This window comes from Sinocyclocheilus grahami, unplaced genomic scaffold, assembly GCF_001515645.1.
Source record: "Sinocyclocheilus grahami isolate Dianchi unplaced genomic scaffold, SAMN03320097.WGS_v1.1 scaffold80.1, whole genome shotgun sequence".
Taxonomy (NCBI): domain Eukaryota; kingdom Metazoa; phylum Chordata; class Actinopteri; order Cypriniformes; family Cyprinidae; genus Sinocyclocheilus; species Sinocyclocheilus grahami.
In genome coordinates this window covers 1,557,615-1,583,867 of record NW_015505259.1, presented here as the reverse complement: position 1 = coordinate 1,583,867, position 26,253 = coordinate 1,557,615, and the positions used below count along the sequence as shown (strand labels likewise).

The 26,253-nt window shown below is 35.8% G+C and overlaps 3 protein-coding genes and 1 long non-coding RNA gene across 8 annotated transcripts in view; 3 read left to right on the top strand and 1 right to left on the bottom strand.

Annotated features, from left to right (window-relative positions):
- The window catches only part of plxnb1b (plexin b1b), a 49,826-nt gene extending 39,464 nt beyond the window's left edge, over window positions 1-10,362 (top strand). For all 4 annotated transcript variants that reach the window (XM_016273668.1, XM_016273669.1, XM_016273666.1 and 1 more), the window contains exons 26-38: window positions 1,958-2,136; window positions 2,228-2,294; window positions 2,629-2,775; window positions 5,871-6,036; window positions 6,191-6,294; window positions 6,733-6,817; window positions 7,014-7,180; window positions 7,330-7,490; window positions 7,973-8,120; window positions 8,228-8,292; window positions 8,379-8,454; window positions 8,628-8,702; window positions 10,148-10,362. In XM_016273668.1, the coding sequence (XP_016129154.1) occupies window positions 1,958-2,136; window positions 2,228-2,294; window positions 2,629-2,775; window positions 5,871-6,036; window positions 6,191-6,294; window positions 6,733-6,817; window positions 7,014-7,180; window positions 7,330-7,490; window positions 7,973-8,120; window positions 8,228-8,292; window positions 8,379-8,454; window positions 8,628-8,702; window positions 10,148-10,252 (1,545 nt within the window). In that variant the 3' untranslated portion in view covers window positions 10,253-10,362. The remainder of the gene's footprint in view (window positions 1-1,957; window positions 2,137-2,227; window positions 2,295-2,628; window positions 2,776-5,870; window positions 6,037-6,190; window positions 6,295-6,732; window positions 6,818-7,013; window positions 7,181-7,329; window positions 7,491-7,972; window positions 8,121-8,227; window positions 8,293-8,378; window positions 8,455-8,627; window positions 8,703-10,147) is intronic.
- On the bottom strand, window positions 1,127-10,637 carry LOC107586350 (uncharacterized). The gene is made up of 3 exons (XR_001609348.1): window positions 10,621-10,637; window positions 5,565-5,567; window positions 1,127-1,184 (listed from the first exon to the last, which is right to left on the bottom strand). It is a non-coding gene; the product is annotated as an uncharacterized lncRNA (long non-coding RNA).
- Window positions 10,638-14,814: 4,177 nt separating this feature from the next.
- On the top strand, window positions 14,815-20,332 carry LOC107586347 (probable peptidyl-tRNA hydrolase 2). The gene is made up of 7 exons (XM_016273665.1): window positions 14,815-15,165; window positions 15,482-15,564; window positions 15,838-15,909; window positions 16,398-16,472; window positions 17,854-17,951; window positions 18,118-18,232; window positions 18,668-20,332. The coding sequence occupies exons 2-7, from the start codon at window positions 15,484-15,486 to the stop codon at window positions 18,752-18,754; spliced, it is 528 nt and encodes a 175-aa protein (XP_016129151.1). The 5' UTR covers window positions 14,815-15,165; window positions 15,482-15,483; the 3' UTR covers window positions 18,755-20,332.
- A 2,772-nt stretch (window positions 20,333-23,104) lies between these two features.
- setd5 (SET domain containing 5) overlaps window positions 23,105-26,253 on the top strand; it is a 57,465-nt gene continuing 54,316 nt past the window's right edge. The window contains exons 1-2 of one of the 2 annotated variants that reach the window (XM_016273664.1): window positions 23,105-23,170; window positions 23,283-23,536. The gene's annotated coding sequence lies outside the window, so the exon portion shown is untranslated. Of the gene's footprint in view, window positions 23,537-26,253 lie in introns of both variants that reach the window. The other variant, XM_016273663.1, reaches the window with a different exon arrangement.

The following is a 26,253-nucleotide window of genomic DNA, read 5'->3' as shown; positions in this document are numbered from 1 at the left end:
AAAAAATCACCCACTGACTTTCAAAGCTGCTAACGACTTTCTACTTCGAGGATCTTGATAGAAATGTAGTGGAGTGAAAAGTACAATATTTGTCTTTCAAATGTAGTGAAGTTAAAGTCATAAGTTTCCAGAAAAAATAATACTCAAGTAAAGTACAGATACTCAAAAAGTGTACTTAAGTACAATACTCAAGTAAATGTACTTAGTTACTGTCCGCCTCTGCTGTTAACACCCTGTGTATACCAGGAATTTTTGCTTTGTGATTGTAAGGATCTGCGATCCCCTCCTGATAATTTTTGTTTGTTTATTTGTTTTTGCTTAACTGCTTTAAAATTATAGTTTTTTTTTTGTCACGTATTGACAAAGAAAATTAAGAACATGTCTTTACACATTTATAGCAAGACAATATAAATCTAATTTGACTCGCCTATCACTTGAAGAAAAAATCCATCCTGCTGTCCAGGGTTAAAAGAGCACATTTAATGAAGATGATTGCTGTAGCCAACTAACTTAAGCTATATGTCCAGCTTAGGTGCAAAGTCGTTGTCTTTTTTTTTTTTTTTTTTTTTAGCTGAAGCTTGAATGGCAGCATGGTAAAATTAATGGTGATCAAATATTTAATATCTCAACCCTCCATAATTAAAGTAATTGCTAGATCATTAGCAGGAGAATTTCTAACTATTTTTATGTAAAGTATGTCTCTACGAGGATTGGTTGATATACCAAAGCCTCCTCTGCAATGTATTTGACGGTGATTGGCCTTTTTCTTTTTTAAACCAAGTCTCTGGCTATGGATTTTGCCCCCCAGCTCACTTCTCCATCCCCTCAGATTCTCTTTAGCACAGTTTTCCGAACACTTGGAAGTACATTGGCAGATTTGACATGTTCATTGGAAAGAGCAGTGGTGGTTCTGACTTCAGTAATATGTTATGGTGTTACAGAGGTCAATTTACAAACAAGAAATTCACATTCTTAGACATGAAATTAAAAACTAGGATTTTTTAACATTAGCATTTTAACATTTAGCATGTCATTTTACAGTGTCCTTGTTACATGTTAAATGTTCTGCAAAAACAACAGTAAATTATGCATAATTAAAGTAACTAACCCTAAAGCAAACCATAACCATATAATAAGTAAATGTTGTTAATTGATATTAATCAGTACTTATTTGTGTAATTACACTGTAACAGGGGCAATATTATTATCACATAACAGATGTTTTCATATAGTCCATGTGACTAAATAATAAACAAATTACCTGGATGATCCATGACTATTTTTATGTTTTATGTGATAGTCTTCTGTATATTTGAAACCCTTTCCAACAGTAACAGTGTTGCTAATCAGTGTTCATCTCAAATTCAAATAGAGGACAACTGAAGGACTCAAAACACTCCCATTATAAAAGATGCAAACATTTACTGATGCTCAGAAAGGCAACATGCATTAAGTAGGTTTCTTTTTAAACCTGATGATCAGGGTAATTTGTACTTATTTTGTCCTCTGGGAAACAAGTAAATAACTATTATAGCTTTTTGAGTACTCGGTACTAAATTAAACAAGACCTTTAATCAAAACAAGAAAGAAGAAAAAAATTACACTCCATAAATTTCAGTTCTCTTTAATGCATTGTTTTGCCTTCTTGAGCATCACTGAATGTTTGCAGTTTTTATAAAAGTTGCATATGAGTCTGTGAATGGATACGCTAAATTAGGGGTGGCCAGTCCTGTTCCTGGAGATCTACCTTCCTGCAAAGTTCAGCTTTAACCCAAACACAACTGAAGCTGCTTATTAAGATTTTCTGGAGCACTTAATAATTAGAGACAGGTGTGTTGATTCAAGGTTGGATTTCAACTGGTAGGTCGATCTCCAGGAACAGGATTGGGCACCCCTGCACTAAATGATAACTCTTTCCATCTTTTTATATTCGTTCTCGCATGTTTCTTTCCTACAGTTTATCCACACTCTTGAGAGCCAGAGGACATTTTCACCTAGAGACAGAGGATATGTGGCCTCTTTGCTCACTGTGGCTCTTCACAGTAAACTAGAGTATTTCACTGACATACTCAAAACACTGTTGAATGATCTGGTGGAACAGTATATTGCCAAAAACCCTAAACTCATGCTCCGGAGGTAAGTAACTGATATTAGAAGTACTAATTTAATAATATTCACTGTTCTAAAAAAAGTGTCTGTGTGACTGAGACTTGATTTGTCTTCTCAGAACTGAGACGGTAGTTGAAAAGCTCCTGACAAACTGGATATCCATCTGCCTCTATTCTTTCTTAAGGGTGCGTATGAAAATTGGTAGGATTGGTTGGTTTTTAATACATACATTTACTGTGGATAAAATGAGATGCATTATAGGTGAGACACTTACAAATTATTTTTGCATTTCTGAAAAATGTGATTAGAACAGTGTAAAACAATTGTCCAAGAATGTAATTAGCCTCCTAATACCCGAGAATGTCCTAATTAAGATTGCAGGATAGTTTAACATTGAGGCCCTTGAAGATCTGATGACAGTTGATAGAATTTTAAAATAATTTCTTTTTTTTTTTCTTTTTGAGTAGATTATCCATGTTGTATTTTGTAAATGATTGTATTTCTGCTCCCTGTGTTCAGCATTCAGCTGGTGAGCCTCTGTACATGCTCTTTAGAGCAATTAAACACCAGGTGGATAAAGGACCCGTGGATGCAGTGACTGGCAAAGCCAAATACACCTTAAATGATAACCGCTTGCTAAGAGAGGATCTGGAATACCACACTCTGGTTAGAATTTTTTTTATTTCTTTATCATGAACTCAGTCTCTTTATTGCACAGTGCATTTAGTGCATTAGTCTAATTTGCTTCTGCCAGAAATCTTTTGTAAAAAAAATTGTTTCAATATGACTGAAATTCTCCATCTTAGCTCACAGATTGTGTCCACACTTAAACTATCACAATGTTTGGTTACACATTATTTTAAGGTGTCATTGTTAGTGTAATTACACCAATAAGTAGAACTTAGTGAAGGTAGCACCATATTTAATTTTGGAGAGGAATAAAAATGAAGCTGTGAGGGATAGAAGTACAGTGTGTTTAATGGATTCTGCTGTTGTTTAACAACATACTGATTGTTCAGCTAATTAAAAAAAAGACAAAAAACTCCAGAAAACAGTTTTGAAAGTTGTCAGTTGGGAATATTATGGGATCTAGAATCTTTTGTACAGTGTGTGTTATTGTAAAGAGTGTAAGCCTGTCCCTTACAGACTTGTTTTTCATCTGCGTTAAAGGTTTAGTTCACCCAATGACAGCAAGGATATTACCACGATCAACACACAGAAACGTAACAAGGACATCGGTAAAAGAGTCCATGTGACATCAGGGGTTCAACCGTAATTTTACGAAGCTACAAGAATACATTTTGTGCGCAAAGAAAAGAATAAAACATAATTTATTCAACAAATCTTCTCCCCGAGTTACTGTCTTCTGCCATTTTGAGAATACCCCAGAACGTAATCAACGTAATCAGCGTTGTTTACGTTCAGCATGCGCATGCTGTCTACTGAACTCGGGGAGAAGAATTGTTGAGTAAGTTATGTTATTATTGTTTTCTTTGCGCAGAAAATGTATTCTCATAGCGTCATAAAATTACAGTTGAACCCCTGATGTCACATGGACTACTATTTTACCGATGTCCTTTCTGTTGTAGCGAATCAGCTCATGGGGAAATATGAATAATTAACCATAACTAGTTGAGAAAGCAGAATGAGAGCCGGCTCGCATTCCACAAGGTTGTAAATGTATCGGGTTACCATGAAACCAGGGTCTTGTTCGGCGTCCTGGGGTGTTACAAAGTATTTGTGAAATCTAGCTAACAAAATATATATTGTGTGTTGGAGTGGTCCAGATGCTACACTGTGTTTCTGTGCATTGATCGTGGTAATATCCTTGCTGTCTATGGAGGGTCAGAGAGCTCTCAGATTCCATCAAAAATATCTTAATTTGTGTTCCGAAGATGAACGAAGGTCTTACAGGTTTGGAACGAACATTTTTGGGCGAACTATCCCTTTAAATTTAACATGGCATCTAACCTGACTAAGGTGTATAGCAGGGGTGCCCAACCCTGCTCCTGGCGATCGACTGTCCTGCAAAGTTCAGCTCCAACCCTAATCAAACACACCTGAAGCAACTAATTAAGGTCTTCAGGATCACTCAAAAATTAAAGGCAGGTGCGTTTGATTAGAGTTGGAGCTAAACTTTGCAGGACAGTCGATCGCCAGGAGCAGGGTTGGGCACCCCTGGTGTATAGGGTTAGGATTAGAGTTTGGTTTGGTGTTATTTGCTTGTAATTATGACTTATTTACTGTTATTACTGTAGTAAGTACCTGTAACATGTATAACAAAGAAGGATACTGTAAAATAGTGTTACATACACTGATGAGCCAAAACATTATGACCACTCATAGGTAAAGTGAGTATTGTTAATCATCTTCTAAAAAAAGTGAAAGTCTAGGTAATTTATATTGTAAATGAACAATCAGTTCATTTAGTCAGTGTATTGGTGCAGGAGAAATGGGCAGGAATAAAGATCTGAGTGCAAACTGACAAGGGCCAAATTGTTGGAACAGCAATGCTTGTAGGGTGCTCCTGAGCAGCATTTTTGAGAACTTACCAACAGTGGTCTGAGGAGGGTCAAACCACAAAGTGGTGACCGCATGTAGGGCGTCCAGGGCTCTTTGATGATTGAAGGTCCATGTGTCGACAATTTTAATAATGGTTCTGTGTAGATGTAGACTGATCAGAGTGTCCATGATGACCCCTGTCCAGAGCCGAAAGCCCCTAGAATGGGTACACAAACAAGAGAACTGACCTTGGGGCAGTGGAAGAATGTTTTCTGGTCTGATGAGTCCTGTTCTCTTTTGCATCACGTTTATTTGGGGATTTATTGACACCAGGTTGCACTGCAAGAAGTTGACAAGCTGCTTGAGGGTCTGTGAAGCTCTGGGCATTGTTCTGCTGAGAAACCTTGTTTCTTGCCATTCATGTTTACACGCCACATGCCACCAACATAAACCTCATTGCAGTCCAGGTAAACCTTTCATGACAGTGGCATTCTCTGATGGCAGTGGCCTCTTTCAGTAGGATATTGCACCCTGCTACAATGCACACATTGTTCAGGAGTGGTTTAAAGAAGGGTAATGAAGAGTTTGAGTGTTGTCCTGATTTCCAAATTCTTTAGATGTTGATCTGACTAAGCATCTGTGGCAAGTGCTGGACCAACCAGTCCAATCCATGGTGGCTCAACCAATCTACTGATAATGTTTTGGTGCCAAGATACCACAGGACACCTTCAGGGAGTCCATAACTTGGTGGGTGAGTGCTGTTTCAGCAGCACAAGGAGGGCTAACAGCATGTTAGACAGGTGGTCCTAATGTTTTGGCTCATCAGTGTATTAATATAGAATTAAAATTGTTCTCACAGTAAGTTTCTAAACCCTGTGTTTCTGTCTTATGAATATAATTGAAGGATGATTGTAGTTGCCTAGTTTAGATCCAGTTCTCTGGTTCTGATAAACTGGCTGCCAATAGAAAAAGCAAAGGGTTCAGATAATTAAATGTAATTTTTCAGCAAAACATTGCTGGTTTTATGGTAGAGGTGAAAGATGTGCAATTTTAAGATTATAACCGATCATTATTAACCAGAACCCATCGTCTTGAAGGGAAATGGAAAATCAACTGGGATATTTACAATAAACAAATCAGTTTAAAGATTTATTACAGAATCATAGGTGGATTTTTTTTGTGCTTATATAAAATGTAGATAATGGAAATGTGATTTAAAAAAAAAATACTTTCTCTCTCTAATTCTTTCTTCACTTTAGACAGTGAATGTCTTGATGCAGGGAATAGGTGTGAATGAGGCTCAGCCAGTTGCTGCGAAAGTTTTAGACTGTGACACTATAACCCAGGTGAAGGAGAAGATACTAGACCAGGTGTACAAGGGCACCTCATACTCTCATAGACCACACGCTGACTCTGTGGACCTAGGTGAGAATGTTCATACATGTCTGCACTCTCTCATACATATCAACTGTGTCCTTTCTATGTTGTATTCATTCATTCTTTCATTCTTTGTTTCTTTTCAAACTTTACATGTCTTTGACTTTACATGTGGTTTTCATTGTTCCTTGGACATTCCCAGAATGGCGCTCTGGTGTAGCAGGTCACCTAATCCTCTCAGATGAAGATCTAACATCTGTGGTTCAGGGCAACTGGAAACGCCTCAACACGCTCCAGCATTATAAGGTACAATGCAATCTTCAAAAAACACATTGCTGTATACCACTCAAGTCAAGTGCTTTACAAAAAAAACAATGCCTTATAAATCCTCTTACTGAGAAAGCCTATGGAAAAATTGAAGGTGCAGGCACATGAACCATTGCTGGGTGAAATTTTCTGGGCGAAATCCAGTTATTTCAATAGAAATCAGTGCAATTTGGAATTTTGCATGAGGATTGAAATTTCCAACGCATGTTTTTGCATTGGATTCAAGGTGGTCATGCGAATTTGATCAACAGAAATATGCCTTTTTTGAAAGTGGGGGACTGAATTGGGACTATCCTCATTTGAGTGGCTTGTATTAAATTCATGTACGCATGTCAAATATTCCGCAGTAACATGACAAATTATAGGTAACATTTTTATGTTTTAACTTCTATTCTTCATGTATTTTGGGGAATTCAGGTTCCAGATGGAGCAACTGTAGCTTTGGTGCCGCGCCATAGCAAACATATTCACCATGATACCCATGATTACATTGCAGGGGAGAGTGAGTACAATATATTGCATGTGACTATGCAAAGTATTCATGTTCAAAGATACACACAGACATACACACAGGGTTGTTTTTTTTTTATCTAATCTTGAAACACTACAGTATTGTTTAAAAAAAAAAAATGAATGAGGCTTTATTGTGTGTTCTCTTTTCAACACCTGAATATACATCTTTTATTCTCCCTAAAAAGAGACACCCATGCTAGAGGATGCAGATGAGGGAGGAGTGAGAATGTGGCATCTAGTGAAGGCCAGCGAGGAGCCAGAGTTACCCAAACACAGACGAGGCAGTTTAAAAGAACGAGAAAGAGCCAAGACAATACCTGAGATCTATCTCACACGGTTACTGTCAATGAAGGTAGCTTAAACGTGTGTTTACACACCCTAAAGATATATACAAAAGCATAAAGGAGATGCCAAACTCATACCAGTTATGCACAACTCTTTCCAGTAGGTATGGCTGAATACATGCACCGTTTTACATGTTGTGTCTTTGTCTTTCTGTAGGGTACACTGCAGAAGTTTGTGGATGATCTGTTCACAGTTATTCTAAGCACTAGTCAACCAGTTCCTCTGGCAATTAAATATTTCTTTGACTTGCTCGATGATCAGGCAGTGCGCCATGGCATTTCAGACTCTGAAACTATTCACATCTGGAAGACTAACAGGTACAAATTAACTTTGTAAAAGATTTAACCATAGAAAATGCTAAAAGACAATCCGGAAATGGTGGTGTAACTTCTAGGTTAATGCATGTCCACAAAAATAACTCATTCATTTTCATCTTTTTTTTCTTTGGTCACCTTTTTTATAGTGACCTGTGATCTTTAACAAAAATTGACTTGCACTCATGAGGTTCCAAACTAAGACTTTTGTTCATTTTCTGTGTAAAATAGTTGTTTGGACTTTGAATGGATAGACAAAAATGTTAAGAGAATTAATAATATCTTTATTTGTGTCCCGAAGATGAACAAAAGTTTCTATTTTGTGTGAACTATGGCTTTATCCTAAGTATTTAATGGAGGTACTTTATGATAGAATTAGATATTGAAAGCCCTAACAGTGTTAAAACAATCAAGTATCCACCAAGGAGTGAAGTAATAGTTTAAAATGTTCTTGATGATCTGATTTGGTTGTCTTTTGGTTCTAGTTTGCCTCTGCGGTTCTGGATCAACATTGTAAAGAACCCTCAGTTCATCTTCGATGTGCAGGTGTCGGATAATGTGGACGCGGTTCTGTCAGTTATTGCTCAAACATTCATGGACTCTTGCACTACCACAGAACATAAACTTGGCAGGGTAAGAGACAAACAGAGAAAGCAACAGGAAGCCAGTAGAGTGGAATATTGACATGGCTGAAGATTGTAAAACTGAAATGTCAATTTGTATTCCTTTTAATGATCTAGGATTCACCTATTAATAAGTTGCTGTATGCCAGAGATATCCCTCGCTATAAACAGATGGTTGAACGGTAACATTACCCTGGACTGCTTTACTACTATAAAGGCCATATTGGAAAGTCAACTTGTTCTGAATCCCACTATTTTTCTTACACAGTTATTATGCAGACATCAAGCAGACCATCTCTGCCAGCGATCAGGAGATGAACTCCGCTCTTGCTGAGCTCTCCAGGGTATGTCTGTCACCAGTTTACCTTCTTTCAGTTGTAAAATATGAAAAAGTCAAACTGACTGAAGTGAATTTGTAACGGGTTAGAGATGGGGGGGTTATTAATGGTGTTTTGTAGCACATGCAAATGTTGTTGTTAAAAAGATTTACACTCTCCACATTTGTTTTGACTGTCAGAATTACTCTGGAGAATTAAATTACCTGGTGGCCCTGCATGAGCTCTATAAGTACATCAACAAATACTACGATCAGGTGAGTCATGACAGGCTAAGATATATTTTAAGACAATGTATAAGCTCTTAGGCTAATACTTTACAAAAAGGTTCAGTTTGTTGTTTGTTAGCATCAGTTAACTACTAAAAAAAACATGAATTAACAATGTACTTCTACAGCATTCATTAATCTTAATGGTAATTTCAACGTTTACTAATATATTGAGTCACACTTTAGTTTGCGGACCAATTCTCACTATTAACCAACTAATAACTATGACTTTTGCCTCAGTAAACTTAATTTGATGCTTATTAATAGTTAGTAATGTAGTTGTTCATTTTAGGTATGGAAGGATTAAGGGATCTAAAATATAGTCATGCAGAATAAAGCATTAATATGTCCTTTATAAGTACTAATAAACAGCCAATATGCTAGTTATATGAATGCTAGTAAGTAACTAGTTTAGGGACCGATTCTCACTATTAAATAAAGTATGCTTTAAAAATATACGCTAGCTACTGTTCACAGGTTTAGTGTTTCTTTTTTAGGTTTTAGGTTTTCTTTAAAGAAATTAATACTTTAATTCAGCAAGGATTTATTAAATAGAGTGATTGTAAAAACTTGTATTATTAAAAGAAAATAACACATATTTCAAACTGTTCTGTTGAACTTTTGTCTTCATCAAGGAATACTGTAAAAAGTGTACCATGGTTTCCACAAAAAAAAATATTAAGCAGCACAACACTTTTCAACATTAATAATAATTGTAAATATTTATTGCACTAGATTGGGATGTTTGAATAATTTATGAAGGAAAATGCTCTTAAAGCTTCGCCATGAAGGGAAAAAAATCATTTTCAATTTTTACATTTTAAATAATGAAATTGAAATCTAAATATTAGCATTTTAAATATACATTAAAATAAAATAGTTATTTGAAATTATATTTGACAATATTACTGTGTTTAATGTGTTTTTTATCAAATAATTCCAAGCTGGCTGAGGATAAGAGAATTAACATTTTAAACAAAAAAAATATTTTAAAAGATGTTGTATATTGCTCATTTGTTCATGTTAGCTAATGCATTACAAATGAGACATCGTAAAGCGTTACCGATAACACTTTAGTATAGGGACAAATTCTCACTATTAACTAGTTTTTTATTAGCATGTCTATTATTATTACATTGGCTGTTTATTAGTACTAAAGCACAAAAAAGCACATATTCTGCATGACCATATTCTACATCCCTAATCCTACCAACACCTAAACTTAACAACTACCTTACTAACTGTTAATAAGCAACACATTAGGAGTTTATTGAGGTAAATGTCGTAGTTAATGGTTTGCTAATAGCAAGAATTGGACCTCAACAATACATTTTTAAAGACTACGCTTCTGCTGCTTATAAAAATGGACGTACTGTATTTGTGCTCTAATTTAATTCCTTTTTCCTGTATGTTTATGTGTGTGTTTATGTTAGATTATCACTGCCTTAGAGGAAGACACCACCGCTCAGAAGATGCAGCTCGGCTACCGGCTTCAACAGATTGCTGCAGCTGTAGAAAATAAAGTGACAGACTTGTGATCAAGGACAAAGTAAAGTGAAAGTAATAAGTGTGAAGACACTGATGAGTGGCTGTATCAGGGGTAGGCAAGTTCGGTCCTAGAGAGCCGCAGTCCTGCAGAGTTCAGCTCCAACCCTGAAAACAAAACTCACCTGCCTATAGCCTTAGTAATCCTGAAGACATTGATTAGCTTGTTCAGGTGTGTTTGATTAGGGTTGGAGCTGAACTCTGCAGGACTGCGGCTCTCTAGGACCAAACTTGCCTACACCTGGGCTATATGAACACATGGTACAGGTACTTTAGGTACAGCATAAATTGCAAAGCTACCATGTTTAGCAGGCGTACAAAAAGATCCTGTTCCATTTAGCTGTATTAAATTGGAATTTACTAACAAAGATACATTAAGACCCACAGTGTACTGTGATGTGTTGGGTTAGAAGGGGTGTATAGCCTTTAACTTAAATATGGTCTTGGGATTTTTTTTTTTTTAATATATATTGAAAAGGGTTATTCTCATCTCAGTCCTTTTTTATTTTGAAAAGCCTTGAGTATATGACTACATTTTACTCACACTGGAGGGTTTTTTCTGTAGGATTATCATGAAAAGCACACATGCTCAAGCTCTTGCTTGGTCATGACCTTCCAGCAGAACACTATTAGATGTTCTGTGCTTTGTCTACCTCCTCGCTTTGTATCTACCAGTTGTTCACTGTTGGTAACATTTGAATGTGATTCAGCATTTGCAGAGTTGCAGAAACATACCATGACTGACACACTGTAGTAAAATGATGTAGAATAATTTCAGCTTGTTAGGATATTGTAAATTGTTATAATGTCGAGTAAGTGTCACTGGAAAATACAGTATGAAAGAGTCTGTTTTGTTAACTTTTAAAAATGTTTAAATCTTGACTAGTAAGACCAAGTCTAGCAGACTTGTTACATGTAGTGTCACTGTTTCAACCAGTCAGGTCAAATAATGTTTAGCCAATTTTTTTTTTTTATTCATTTTAATCTGTTGGTATATTTTAAGCTTTTTTTTTATTTGAGGTACCAACATAGGATTGAATGAATTAATCATCTCTTACCACATCCTCTAACATTTCATCAATAAGGAATTTAAATTTTATGTAGGTACGTTTAAAGAATAGAAATCTTTAGCCTTCATGTGAGAAAATATGATCTGTATTGTATGTAAAGTTGTGCTCCGATAGTGCTGGTCCACTGTATAGGTAAATAGGCCACTCCCTTGCAATTAATTTCTTTTGATCAAAGACTGTTCTCAAACACTGAACAACACAAATTTGAGATAAATAGAAATTGTCAGAGAAAAGATGTGACTTGTCATATTTACTAATATTTTTAGTGTAGTATAATGTAAATAATGACTGAATTGTTACGAAACTTCTTAGCAAGTTCAGAAAGAGTAAATTATTATAAAACTTATGAATACTTCTTTAAAAGAGGTTTAACAATAAGCTTACAAGTTTAATGTTAAGCTGTTCTATAGGTTTGTGGTTCTGAATGTATGCGAATTATGGGAATACAAACGAAAGATCACTTGATCTGGTGTCTTTTCCATAGCATCACATGAAAACTAAAGTAATGTACATTGTGTTGGGCGTTCAAGGTGAACTTGATGGCATCAGTTTAATAATTAGGATAAATAAAGTTTACATTTGGAGAGCTCTCCCAGTTTTTCTTGGTGCTTAAATCTCATTTGGTATTAATAATGTTTATTAGTACTAGGTATACTGGAACTCACAGTCTAATGTAATTTCCAGTATTGTCTTTTGATTAAGTGATAACCTTTAAAGAATGACACTTTGTAAGACTGACGCCACTGCCCACTGAATGCTTATAAAATGCAATGCACCCTTCCTTTGTTCGACTTGATGAGAAGCACGAAACAGCACTGCAGAATCCTGCTGAAGATATTTCCAAGTATCTTGGTATTCTCTATGGGTTTCCAACAGTATGCGGGTGCCAATTTTGTTTAGCATAGCTTACTTTATAAAGATGTGTAAGCATTTCAATTTTATGCATGTACATGTGATACAAAAAGAACAATTGTGCATTTAAATGTATTAAAATACTATCGCAAAAAGGTCCCCAATTTAAGCCCCAAGTTGAGCGAGGAGTCCTTTCTGTATAAAATCGGTATGTTTTCTCAGTGTTGGCGTAAGTGAATTGGAAAATGTAAATTGCCCTTCTATGTGAATGTGTGTCTTTGTATGTTAGCTCTGTGATGGACTGGTTACCTGTCAAGGATGTTTCCCTGCCTTCGGCCTGAGACACTGGAATGTGCTCCCGTGACCCTACATAGGGGAAATGTTATAAGAAAGGGGTACCATACCTTACTCCTGCAGAGCTACAATCCTGCAGATTTCAGATCCAACCACAATCAAACACACATAATCCAGCTAACCATGGAGTTCAGGGTAACTTGAGAATTCTATCAATAAGAAGCCCATAGTAAGTTATTTGGGCACCTCTAATTTACATAAGCTATCAACACGGTAACAATGCTGGTTGAAAATTGGTGGAGACTTATAATTTAAATGTATTTTTAACCCTGTATTAATTTCTTTCTTCTGCGAAACAAAAAAGATGGTATTTTCAAAAAAAAAATTTATTTATTTTTTTAATCCAGACAATGAAAGTCAATGGGGTCCAGTGTTGTGTTAATCCTAACGTTCTTCAAAATGTATTGTGTTCTGCAGAAGAAAGTCTTGCTTGGAATGAAATTGGACAGAGAGTGAGTCAATGATGACAGAACTTTAATTTTTGCACTAAATATTCCTTAAAAAATTTTTTAATTAAAGAAACAAAAATCATACTGTACAAACACATTTAAACAAAAGACAATTAACAGAAAAGTTGACTTGTAACAAACAAGACAGAAAACACACTCTTTCTTCTTTTGGTTTTATGGCGGTTTGCTGACCAACCAACTTAATAGGTGATTACCACTACCTACTGAAGAGAAAGATTTTATTCCATCCTATTTTTTATCTTTTTAATGCAATCACATTAATTTGTTTTCATACATTTAGACCATCATTTAGTACATTACTTATTGTGAATTATTTATTTCCTAAAGACTGCTGTTCTTCTTTGACACTTCCATTCTCTTTTTAATGCATTAATGTGTAATGTAATGCATCCCTATAATGTGTAATGTTTGGTAAGGATTTGAAAATGACTTGTCTTGTTCCCTTCTGCTTATGTTATGAATGATACTCTTCTTTATGCTCATTTGTGCCAACCTGTTCCAATATGTCTGCCATTTCATATTGCATGCTTCAAAGGATTCGTTGGTTATTTTGTCTACCTTCTCATTACCCTGAATTCCTACATGTCCTGGTGCCCACATAAAATTAGTTGTTATCCCTATCTGTTTTATACTGTATAATCATGATTTCTGATAAAATGTCACTTTGATTCGTTTGCAATGATTGTAAACTCATAAGAACTGCCATTGAGTCAGAACATATTATTACTTTATCTGTTCTTACTTCATAAACCCAGCCTAGTGCCATTCGGATTGCTATCACCTCTATGTACAGTGGGTATGGAAAGTATTCAGACCCCCTTAAATTTTTCACTCTGTTATATTGCAGCCATTTGCTAAAATCATTTAAGTTAATTTTTTTCCTCATTAATGTACACACAGCACCCCATATTGACAGAAAAACACAGAATTGTTGAAATTTTTGCAGATTTATTAAAAAAGAAAAACTGAAATATCACATGGTCCTAAGTATTCAGACCCTTTGCTCAGTATTTAGTAGAAGCACCCTTTTGATCTAATACAGCCAATAAATCTGCAAAAATGTCAACAATTCTGTGTTTTTCTGTCAATATGGGGTGCTGTGTGTACATTAATGAGGAAAAAATTTTTACTTAAATGATTTTAGCAAATGGCTGCAATATAACAAAGAGTGAAAAATTTAAGGGGGTCTGAATACTTTCCGTACCCACTGTACGTATACGTGCTATCTGTTATTCTTCCAGTCTTCCTAACTGCAAACTCTATTATCTATTGCTGTGGTTCCCAACCCTGGTCCTTGACACTGCAACACTGCAACACCCCAACACTGCACGTTTTGCATGTCTCCTTAATCAAACACACCTGATTCAGGTCATCAGCTCATTAGCAGAGACTCCAAGACCTGAAATTGGTGCATCATAGAAAGACATGCAAAATGTGCAGTGTTGTGGTGCCTCAAGGACCAGGGTTGGGAACCACTGATCTATTGCATATGCTTTTAAATTAATCCCATCCCCCATTTCCTTAATCTTCTCATAGCTTTAAGTCACCTTCAGTATCTGAACTAGTAACCAGGGTGGTATTGATGTATTACAACTACTGGAGCTGGAGCAATTAACTTTGATTCTAGGCCAGTTTCATTGAAAATACACCCCTTTAAACTTGTCTGGCTTTTAAGATGTTAAAATGATGACGTACCATCGGACTCAAGCGTGTCCGCCATGTTTGTAGTTTTTTATTTGTTTGTGCAATCCACTATGTAGAAATAATGAATGTCTAAACGCGCGGGCAGACTTAGCTGCACTGTACAGGTGGCTATAGCGTTATTAAATTAAATAATTTAGTTCGAACGCTTCAAAACTTATTTTACATTTCGGTTTAAACAATGAGCTTTGTAGCGCATATGACCCGGAACTGTAACCGACATGACACTTGAACTTGGTGTATACGGTAATGGGTAGGTCACGTTTGCGCCGAAAGCTATTGTTGCAATAAATTATTTAAACTATAAGCAGCATTTAATGGACATAAAAGGTTAAAAATAATCGCATATCACAAATGACTTTATGCCAATTTGGGAGTGAAAAGACGAAACAATCGCTCGTTAAGAAGCTAACAGTCTCATTGGGTGATAATCGCTCGTGCAGTAGTGCAGTAAAACAGGTAAGAGCCAATATCCAGAACACCCTAAACTGCAAAATACGATTGTCCTGAGCTATTTTCAGTTGGACTATTAAAAAATTCCATTAATTAGAGGTGTCGCAGTTAACTACAATGCGTTCATTTGCATTCAAACTTAAGTGTGATCCAACCTAGAGCCTATTTATATATTAGAGCGTCAGTGAGTCATCTTATAATTCGAACACTGTAATACGAATAGGCTGCTATCTTCGATTAAAACGTTACAGTTTATCGCTTACAGTCTATTACAATACATTATGTTAATAAAGGATGTATAATGTGCATTTCTATATTTTAGAAATGGAGTCCCAGCAGGAAGTGAACCCTGTATTCCTGCAGCAGCTCAGAGAGTTGGACATACCTGAGGAGGCAGCAAAACAGGTACAGCACCTCACAAAATACAGCAAACCTGATTACAATTAATTAAACATTTGCAGTTTTGTTTGACTCTACAGTGATTGTTTCTCATAGTAGATATCAAAATATAGTGCACCCATTTTGAGAACCAGAACTGTTTGTATACTGGATATTACGGTTTGAAATACCTTGATGCGTTTGTTAATTTTGTTATTGTAGCAGAATCTGACATACATAAAAGCTGTTCACATTATGTCATGGTTTTTGGAGTGAGATGCTTTTATTGATCTTTTACAGGCACTCTTGCACACACAGAATGTGTCTGCGGAGGAGGCTGCAATGTATTACTTCAACAAACTAGAGAATGAGGTATATTTCAAGTAGTTTAATGCTACATTAAATACAGCTTTGTGTGTAGGGCATAATGGATATGACAAACCACTGATTTACTTTGATTTAAATAGTGAATAGATTATATACAGAATGTGCGCAAAGAGCACTCCCTTTATAGTCACTGAAGCCATTACTCACTTGTTTTGTGCTCTCATGAAAACTCCTGTTAATAATCAATGAAGCTGTCTACACTACACCATAAATTTCTTATTTACATTGTCTGTACTTTGTTGGTTTTAATGATAGCATTTGAAAGAAAGAGTGCACAACTCTCAGCTCGTGCTGAACAAAATTTTGACATCCTGAGCAAAGTTTGCCAGCGCAGTGACTGATTTTAATTGTGCTCGAATGGCCAATGAATTGTAATAGGAACATTTTGACTCAACAGAGATAGATGTAAATATAGAATGCTGTGTAATTGAGGCAGCCTTGATCAGTCAATCAATTTCATTTTTTTTTTGCAGGAAGAGGGTGATGAGGACATGATGTTCAAAATGGTGTTTGTTGTAAATATGGAGCTGTCCATGGGTGTGGGAAAGGTAGATATTATTTATTACAATTCCCAGATTTACAATGTACTTCGTATAGAAGTGGTTGATACAGAAAGATGAACAAAAGACCATTATGTTATATCTGATGCATGACTGATCATCAGTCGAAACGTAATGTGAAACCAATAACAAATCGGTGTTTTCTCTAACATGTCACATTCTGTTCTTGGAACTGACAGAATTAAATTGCTTAACAAATAAGAAAATAATACAAAATTTCTTTGATCTTACTATTCAAAATATTATGTGATATAATTGTTTTGAACAGTATGCAACCTAAACATAGGCCTATGCGTAAACAAAGTGTATTTTAGGGTTTTATTACCCATTCAGTTTCTCTTCATTTATTAATAAAAACAATCCATCTATAAACATCGACACATTTCCATTTCCTGAATGCAATTTAATTTCTTAAGTTATTCAAATTTAAAGCAGATATTTTAGTTTGTGTTTTGTTTGTTTATAATTGATGCTTGTTTTTTGGCCACAGTTATAAACTGTCATCCTGCAAGTCACAATAATAAGAAATTTCCTCATAAATATGGACTAAAATGTCTAAACTAAAAACCTTTATTATGATTTGGTATCTCGTAATGAGTCTCTCTCTCATAATAATGATTTAAGATCTCCTAATGAGAAACGCAAGCGTGTTGTGCATGAATATGCGCAATGAAAAAAAAAAAGATGCTATATAAATAGTTTTCCAGATATATTCCTTTTAGTATAATTGAGCTCTTATGTGTACAGGTGCTTTTACATACAAGTGTGAAGTGTTCTCTAGCCGAAGAGCTTGCCATGGTGACAAACAATGGTGCCTGCTTATGCTAATAAATAAATCTAACAAAATTACCAATTAAGTCAAATGCATTTATTAATTAATTATATGGCATTTATTTTTCCATGCAATGTGTGTGTTCATGTTTTGAGCATATAAAAGCTAAAAGGTTGTGAATAAAGGCATATATACAAAGTGCCTTACTTTGTTCTTGTTATATTTACATGGCTTTGACCAGAGGATGTCGCCAGCGTGAGGATTTTTCAGCACTGAATCATTTTCTGAAGCAATTGGTTCAGTTTTTTGAAGTTGTCTCCTAACTCTACTTTTTAATCTGATGCATTGTGAATGCATACAATAAGCCATAATTACGGGGAAAATTTGTAAAACTAATCAGAACTATAAGTAATTATTACGAGAAAGTTTTTCATTATTATGCCTTGCATTTTTCACTCATCAACTGTTGGAGAAATGGGCATACTGTCAATCTAGCACAACTTTTGCTTTTCAACTAATTTTATTTGTTAGAGAACAATGTCTTGTGTATGGTCCCCGGATTTCAATAGATTTGAGATGAGCAGTGTGTCCCTGTAGGTGGCAGCGCAGGTGGGTCATGCTGCAGTGGGTTTGTATCAGGCCTTGCAGGAGAAAAACAGTTGGAGGGAAATGGCCTGGAGATGGGACCATGCTGGGTAAGAGATATCACTGTGGCCTCATGCTTCTATTGTTTTTAAAATAAATATTAAACCAAGACATATATATATAAAAAAAGAATCACTAATGAATCAAAATATATACAGTATGTAAACCTAACACACATTTGTGTGTGTGTGTGTGTGTGTGTGCGTGCCTGTTTAGAGCAAAGAAGATTGTGTTACAAGGCACTAACATGGCACACCTTTTGGAGTTGCAGGCTCTTGCTATGAGCCTCAGTCTTCCTACAAAGCTGGTACAGGATGCTGGACACACACAGGTTAGTGGCACATCTATGCAAAGATGCTTTAGCATGGCATTGCAGTTATTGTTTTAATATGACAAATGGTGTGAGGATTGTACAATTTTATAGGTTTTATGTTTACAATATACCTAAAATAGCATATAAAAAATTAGCGACTATATAAGTTAATGGTTTATAGTTGTATATGCTAATGTATTATACATATTTGACACAAAATTGAAAATCTAATGAGTAAGGCTGATGATACATGGGGCAACTTTTTGGGCAATGTTCCCATCAAAGGGCAACCAGGTGAGACACAGGGCCCACGACTGATCTAAAGTATGGGAAAAGAACATTGCTAAAAAAAAAGTTGCTGAAAAAGTTGCACTGTGTCACATCAGCTTAAGACGTTTTAAAGATGTGTGATGAAGCCTGGAAATTAATTTTGGACTGTTTTTGTGTGTGCAGGTGGAGCCAGGTTCATGCACCGTACTTGCCATCATAGGAGAAGAGGAGATGGTGAATAATGTCACGGGCAGTCTGAAACTGCTTTGAGGAAACTACCGTAATGCTGAGGAAAACTTTTCAAAAGTGTAGGTTTGTGATGTACCACAGAAAGAACAGGGGTCAGTGTTTCCCCACAGTAGCATGGTTTTCCTCCCGATAATGGTGCACTCAGTAATTTTTGGTTAAAATTGTGATGACTTACACTGACACCTAACAACGTGGATGCATCTTTACACAAAAGCAAACATTTTCTGTTACTGATACCTAGGGGTGGGTTATATACCATTATAATTTTGTTAATCAGTATAACTATGTGTATTGTTTTTATTGTGGTTATGCCAGTTTTTCCTGCAGTTCTGAAATTCAAGTATCGCAGCAAAAGAAACCATAGTTTACTCCAGTTGTGAATGTGAGTTTGCAATTTGAATTGAATGCCAGTGTATCGCAAAATAACGGTCTTTCTATTTAGCTATCATTGCGAGTAGCACACAAAACGCAGAACAAACAACGCCGAATATTCCGATTTACAAACAATACACATACATTACAGCTTTCACTTAATCCTTATGAAAAGTGTTCACACGGAGTAAATTATTAAAAAAATTGAGAACTTGGAATATATTCAATTAAATTATAAGGGGTAATGGGAATTCTATATAGTCACTGAAAGGTTTTCAGTATTGTCATGGAAGGTTATCCGACATGTAAAATGGAGAAGAGGCTTTAGAACAAAAAAAAAGTCATCATACTAAACATACTTAACTTGTATTGTTTATTCATTGCTTGCAGTAAAAACAAGATAAAGATGATGTAATCAATAAAACACTATATATTAAGTTCCATTGCAGTATTAGTGATACAAATCTCAATTTTAGATCTACCATTGCTTGGAAATTGGATTCATAAATATTCTTAAACTGTATATTGTGATGTATATTGGTCTCGATAATATTGTTACATTTTTGCTTGTATCACACATTCTTACCAATACCAGTGTAGCATGTAGAAATGCAGAGTAAGCCATGATTTATTTATTACTCAATCAAAATAGGGTAGAAGTTGAATTACTGAGATAAAATTAGTAGAATTTGACTGCCAATGCAACCCACATGAGGTGACTTTTATTAAGCCAATGAAATTACTGTCATCCTCTCATATAAGTGTATGTGATTTAAAACCTTTCTTTTAAATATTACATTTAATTTATTTTGTACAGCTTTTTAATGAAGGAAGAAATTACTGAGTGAACCTGTGGAAAAACGCCTACATACAGTAGTTTAACGCAACAGGTATGTTTAAATAATTGCATTTTAAAGCTCTTAAGTTACGTGAGAAGACAACTAATTGATATTATCAACAGGTCCCTAAATTTCTATAGAGCTAAAAAAAATCCTTAAAGAGGAGATGTCAGTTAAATAGCAGTGTGTAAAAATGTATAATGAATTATAATCACATGCAAGTGTTATACTTAATGTGCCTGTAGAACCCAATGTTTTGATGATTGTGAAATCAAATAGCCATTGTCAAAGTATAATGTATAACATGTTTCTTCTTTTTTTTATTGTGGGAATATTTTTTATTGTTTACAATTAAATGTACCCAATCCCTTTGTGATGATAATATCAACCTGTTTGTAGCTTCACTTCCTTGTCATGTACGGTTCCTGTACTTTTACATCATGGAATATTAAGGTGTTCATTTTATACCCCTCTTCAGAATCTCTGTGGAAGTAGTAAGTTATCTAGGTACTTTTCGCCTACTGTTGCTGTGAATTTGGACACATTGTTTCTGGTACTGCAGGGAGGTAGGCATATTTGGACATGGGAAGTGACTTCCTGTTACACTATATGGTTTAAATATGTAGTGGCACATAGGCCAAATTCCAATACTCATCCGTCACTCTTCATCCTGAACACTCCCTCCATGATGGTATTATGTGACCTTATTCATATTACAGAAATTGTCTCTTATATAGAACAGCAACATTAACCTGGCTGTCTGCCACCACTTAATGCTCATACCACTGTGATGATTGCAAACATAGAGATTGGTCTATATTTTAAATGCATCCATTAAAAAAAGAATGCTACTACAATTTCCTTTGTATAAAATGTTAGTCTACTATGAGAAATGTGTTGTCTAGATTGACAGCTTTTTTTCCTTAATTATTCCTCCATGGACGGCAGCTGCCTACTCGTCTACATTCAAGGCGAGGCGTATGGCATATCAAGCAAGCCTATTTGCACACATAGACATTCATAAACAAGAAACTGTATCAGCACTAATTCACTCAGCTAGCCATAATATGTAACGGTTACGTAATTGCAACATAATCTGATAACCAAAATGTTGCTGCAGTTAGTTATGTTGTGACATCCATATAAAAGTGAAATTACCACAGTATAACTTTGACATTTACAGTTGGTAAACGTGACATTGCTGTTAAGAAGGTGATTTTTACAGGTATATATGCTGTAGTCTAACCTAATTTATTTGCTAGAATTTTGTCTGCGAGTGTGGACGATGAATGCTCAAAACTAATTTACTTTAGACAAAAAAAATTACAATGCAGCAACCGTAATGGAAAGAACTAGTGGCAACACAAACTTGTAGACTACATGACATGTGCTCAGTCTTTACACTACTGGCAATTCAAATTTTACACAATTGTGTAAATGTACATTGCTTAAACCTTTTAAATGTCTCAAAATATAATAAAACAACCACTTTCTGCTTATTCAAAATAATGTGATTTAATTGTTTTCAATAATATGCAACATCTCAAAATTGTTTTATGTACTCTTGTACATAGACAAGCTTGTAATACCTTAAATATATTTGCTCATTTCATTTTAATAGCTTAAAAGATATATAATGGTTACCTGCTTTATTACAATATAAGCTTCACCAAAATGTACTGAGAAACATTTAACAAGAGAATCTCTGTCCCAGTCCCAGGCAGACATGGCAGTTAAACTACTAAATATACTTTTTTATTTTTAAACTAAAAGAAAAAATTAAAGAGATGTTATGTCAGTTGATGTCCTTAAGTTGCCTTCTATTATTGTACTGATTTGGACTTTTAGATAAAGTAGGAACAAAGAAAAAATACCCATCAAATAAATATAAAGTGTTTCAAACCCAGGGTACTTATATATAAATTAAAAAAATCAAATATCTAATTCTGTTATAAGTTATGAGCAAAACACGTACATAATGAAAAAAAAAAAAATATATATATATATATATATATATATATATACACACACACCCACATATAGAGAGAGAGAGAGACGAATACAATTATACAGCATTTACAATATTAAGAAATATATTTACATAAATGTATTTAACATTCTGAATAACACGCGTACGGATGCCCGTCCTCTTCAGTTGCGCACGCAGCCGCATGATTCAGTCGGGGGCACATGCAGTTACATTACATATTCCAGATCCATAACAATAAAAATATCAGCCTATGCGTATATTAAACCTAGTCCAAAGGTCATATAAAAGTAAATGTACTTGAATGTGTTTCATTAAGATTAAGTAATGACTAACGCAAGTACGCTTTTGTCGAGTCGCTTTCTGCTCCTCACAGGAACGGCCTTCCTTTGTTAACTTCTAAACTATACTATATTGGAATTAGCGCTTCAAGTGTACATACATATTTCAACGAAAATCGCATTTAAACCCATTACGGTCAGAGTGATTTAATATGGTTCGTTGGCCTTCTAAGCGTGGTTTATAATTTTGGCCCATGTTTGGTCTCACTTAAGTCTTCCTCGTTTTAAAATCAAGCACCACAGTTCGCCAACTGAGTTAATATTGTATAGAATGAAATCCTGCACCAAATCAATCGTTCAGTCCAATCCTGGATCCCTCATATATTCCTCTTCACAGTATGAGTATTGTTGACGCTCTAGTATCGCGCTCCCTGCGATAGCGCCCAGGAGACCCCGTGCTGCTACAGCTGTACACGGATAAATGAAAAAAATATTCCTTATATGAAAGACCATTGAACTCCACGGCGTGTGTATTTAGTAAAACAACATCTTTCCACAAATCCTCGGTCCCTTCTTTTGAGAGTATCCATTTTAACTAGCTGTTAGTCTTCCAAACTTACAACTCCTGCAGCCTCTCAACGCCACCTCGCGCTGCAAAATGCTGAGTCTAGAGAAGTGAGCCACCTCCCAAAAACAAGGCTCTGCCTCTTTTCTGTCTACGACAACAGTTAGCTACGCAGTGATCCAACGGCATATGCGCGTTCCTGTTTGTAACAGCGATTGACACATTTCTAGCCTATAGCATACCAGAGGGCGCGAGCTAGAGCTAAAAGTCCGCCCTCCTAATGAACCCCTGTTCCGCTGTGGAGGAAACCCTGTATTATGGTTGTGTGTAGGCTTCGCTGGGAGCCGCGGTCGCGATGCCGGTGTAGAGAGGGGGATGGGCAATACTGCAAATGTAAAGGACATGAGATTGAATCACAGTCTTGAATCACCAAGTGCTGTACATACCCATATAAATACCGACTATTATTTTGTAAAATAACATTGTATATTAATGTATTCTTTAGCAACTCAACGTGAACATTTGAAGACCGCACAGTGTCTTAAATGGGAGAAAATGTGAAACTTTCAACTCTTGCGTAAGGGACACTGAGAAGTTTGGAAGATAGCCTGAGAGCCTCGCGGTGTACAGTTCACAGGAAACACCGAGGTTGCAAGAAAAGGCCTGCTGTTCTGCCTCGCATCGATGTTGGATTAAAAAAAAACACTAAATACCTTTAATAAGCATTTGAATTTCAATTACGCTGGAAGGACGCTGTAGGTAAGGCATTTTGTTATTTCCACGTAGGTTTTGATTGCAATAGCTTTTTTATCATCTAACGTTAGGTAAAGTTGATGCAGAAGTTGGGAGCTCAGTTTATCAGTCCTTGTTTATCAACACGCATTGTAGCTTTTCTGTTTCAACTGTTCTTGGTTGATTGTTTCTGCTGTCACGTTAATTAATCAAATCAAGTAATTTTAATGATTTAACACTGTGTTGGTTGATCTGCATGTTAGCTTGATGTAGCCATAATCCTAATCACACTTTGCCAAGAACCTCGTGCTAAGAACTGTTTTTTTTCGCTGTAAACATTCAGTGATCGGCCTACTGTTATGCTGGCTGTTTTATGGTTTGCACATTTATCACGTTCACATCATTCGTGCCCCTTAACATAATACAGTATCTATCAAAGTGAGCAAATGTATCATTTTAGTTAGCTGTTAGCTTAGCCGAGAGAGGCTGTCTTAAAAGCTAGCACGGTTTAAAGTAATGCGTTAAAACGCTAAAAATTGTTCTTCGCCAGTGATCTTAATTGGAAAATAATAGGAGAAACAAATGATACGGGTTTTGTGGCAGAAACTGTGACTCAGGGCATTTTAATGTTAGTTTACTTGTTCTTGTGTAAACCAAGTTTCTATGTGAAAACAGACATGGCACAGTTTGTATTTACAACATCCGTGCTTGTCAGAATCGAATTTTATCAACTGCATTTTCAGAGAACATAGGGTATGGTGTGTGAAGGTGCTTAACTCTGGCTTGGCCTCGTTTAACTTTATGTAGGCACTTTGTTGGACTTACAAAGTGGATTTTTTTTTTGTCTGTTCTAAAAGAAGATGGTTTGTCGGGATAAGCAGATATCCTGTTGAGCAGTGCCCTGTGCTCTGATATGTATGTCTCTGTTTTTGATATAGACTGCTTTCATCTTGTTGACTATGAGAAAACTTTATGATGTGTTTAGAATTTCTTGATCTGGTATGTGTTTTCTTTTGGAAGCGAAAATAATGCGAACCCCGAGAACCGTGACTTGCTTTTCTCATTCTTCACATCCGCCTCCCCCATCAACCAACCCCCAACTCCATCCATGAGAAATGGGTGGTATTTCTAAGGGGAACTCGCCTTTCCTTTTTTAGCCTCCATTTTTATTTCAACAACAAGTGAGTGGAAACGACAAGGAAGAGAAGGCAACCGAGAGCGAGTGGAACTCGACATGATTCGCTCACGTTACTGCGGATAGCACACACACATATATATATATATATATATGTATATGTGTGTGTGTGTGTGTGTGTGACAAAACGCTGTAAACGAAAACGCTGCAAAGAATTAACATTTGTTGTTCGGGTAAAATTAACCGTGAGAAACGCCTGCTGTTGTGGCAAGGCCGCGTACTCCATACTGAGGGTTACTTTTACGTATACACATTACATTATTTTAGAGGTCCTCTGGCAGCATACTGTCCTGTCTGTTCGTTGATAAATTTGATATCTTCAGGACCCGAAACAAAGACTGTCCATAACTGTGCCTGATAGGATTCACACATTCTTGAACTGGTATCCACCTGCTATTTGCATGGACTGGGTCAGATAATACATGATTGTAGTGTAAACTGTTAAACTATTTGTATAAGAATAGTGTTTGGGGGAAACTGTTGGACATGTCTTATTTTGTTGTAAAAAATTATGACTGGCCATGTACATAAACATTTTTATGCTTAAAAACAGTCAAACAGCTGTGTGTGTGTGTGTTTGTTTGGAAGACCTCAGAAAGGAAATGTCTTTTTTGTAGTTCTTGAAGAGATTGCTGGCAACTGCAAGCATATGATTGGGCCAGTCCGACATTTTCCTAGTATGTTTTCAGGTTTTATTTTCGTCCGCCTTGAACTATGTGAAACCTGATCTTTCTGTGACTCACCCAACTGGTTATCTAAAGTCAATGTGTGTCTTTGTCCAGAGACAAAGGACAAGCTTAGAAAGTCGAAACTTTTTTTTTAAGTGTAGCATGTATGAAAATAGTTTAAATGCACTGAAGCATTTTAGTATCAAAATGTAGAAAGCGTTGGAGTTTTAACTGAATGTTAATTCAGCGAAACTGTACCACAAATCAAGACATAATGGCAAATATGCAAAGCATTTTTTATCACAACTGTTTATATATATATAACCAGTGTATAAATCCTTTTTGCCAAAGTAATACTTTTTGATTGTGAAGATGACAGCAACAGTTCCAATGTTTTTATGACCTGCATTGCTTTTAAAAGAATATTATGCAATCTACTGTTGTGATGCTTTTTTTTTAAGAACATAGAATCAATATGCTTTGGCCAAATGTTTGTAGTTTGTAATTTGTAGTTTTAGTTAATTAGATATTTATTTCATACATGAGCTCTGTCGTGCCTCATTTTAGAGGTGGTTTCTATTCCTGAACCCATGCATACACACGTTGGAGCTCATTGTGATCAATGCATTTTAAAAGGAAAATATTTCTTTGTGTATTGATTTTTTTTGTTTTGTTTTTAATCTGAATGTAGAAAATACAGTTTGCTTTTGGTTTTCTGGGGCCTTTAGCTCTTGTGCTATTATATGTACTGAGACTAAAAAAACAGTTGCTGAGATGCCTGCTCCTCTTCTGCTTCCTGATTGGGTGGTTTCAGAGACCCTCAGCCAATCAGATGCGTTTGAGTGTTGTCTCTCTCTCTCTCTCTCTCTCTCTCTCTCTCT

Coding starts and splice junctions, on each gene's coding strand:
- LOC107586347 (XM_016273665.1), top strand. CDS start 15,484: ATGGAGTCCCAGCAGGAAGTGAACCCTGTATTCCTGCAGCAGCTCAGA. Junction 16,473..17,853: donor TGTCCATGGGTGTGGGAAAG/GTAGATATTATT, acceptor GTGTCCCTGTAG/GTGGCAGCGCAGGTGGGTCA. Junction 17,952..18,117: donor TGGAGATGGGACCATGCTGG/GTAAGAGATATC, acceptor GTGCCTGTTTAG/AGCAAAGAAGATTGTGTTAC.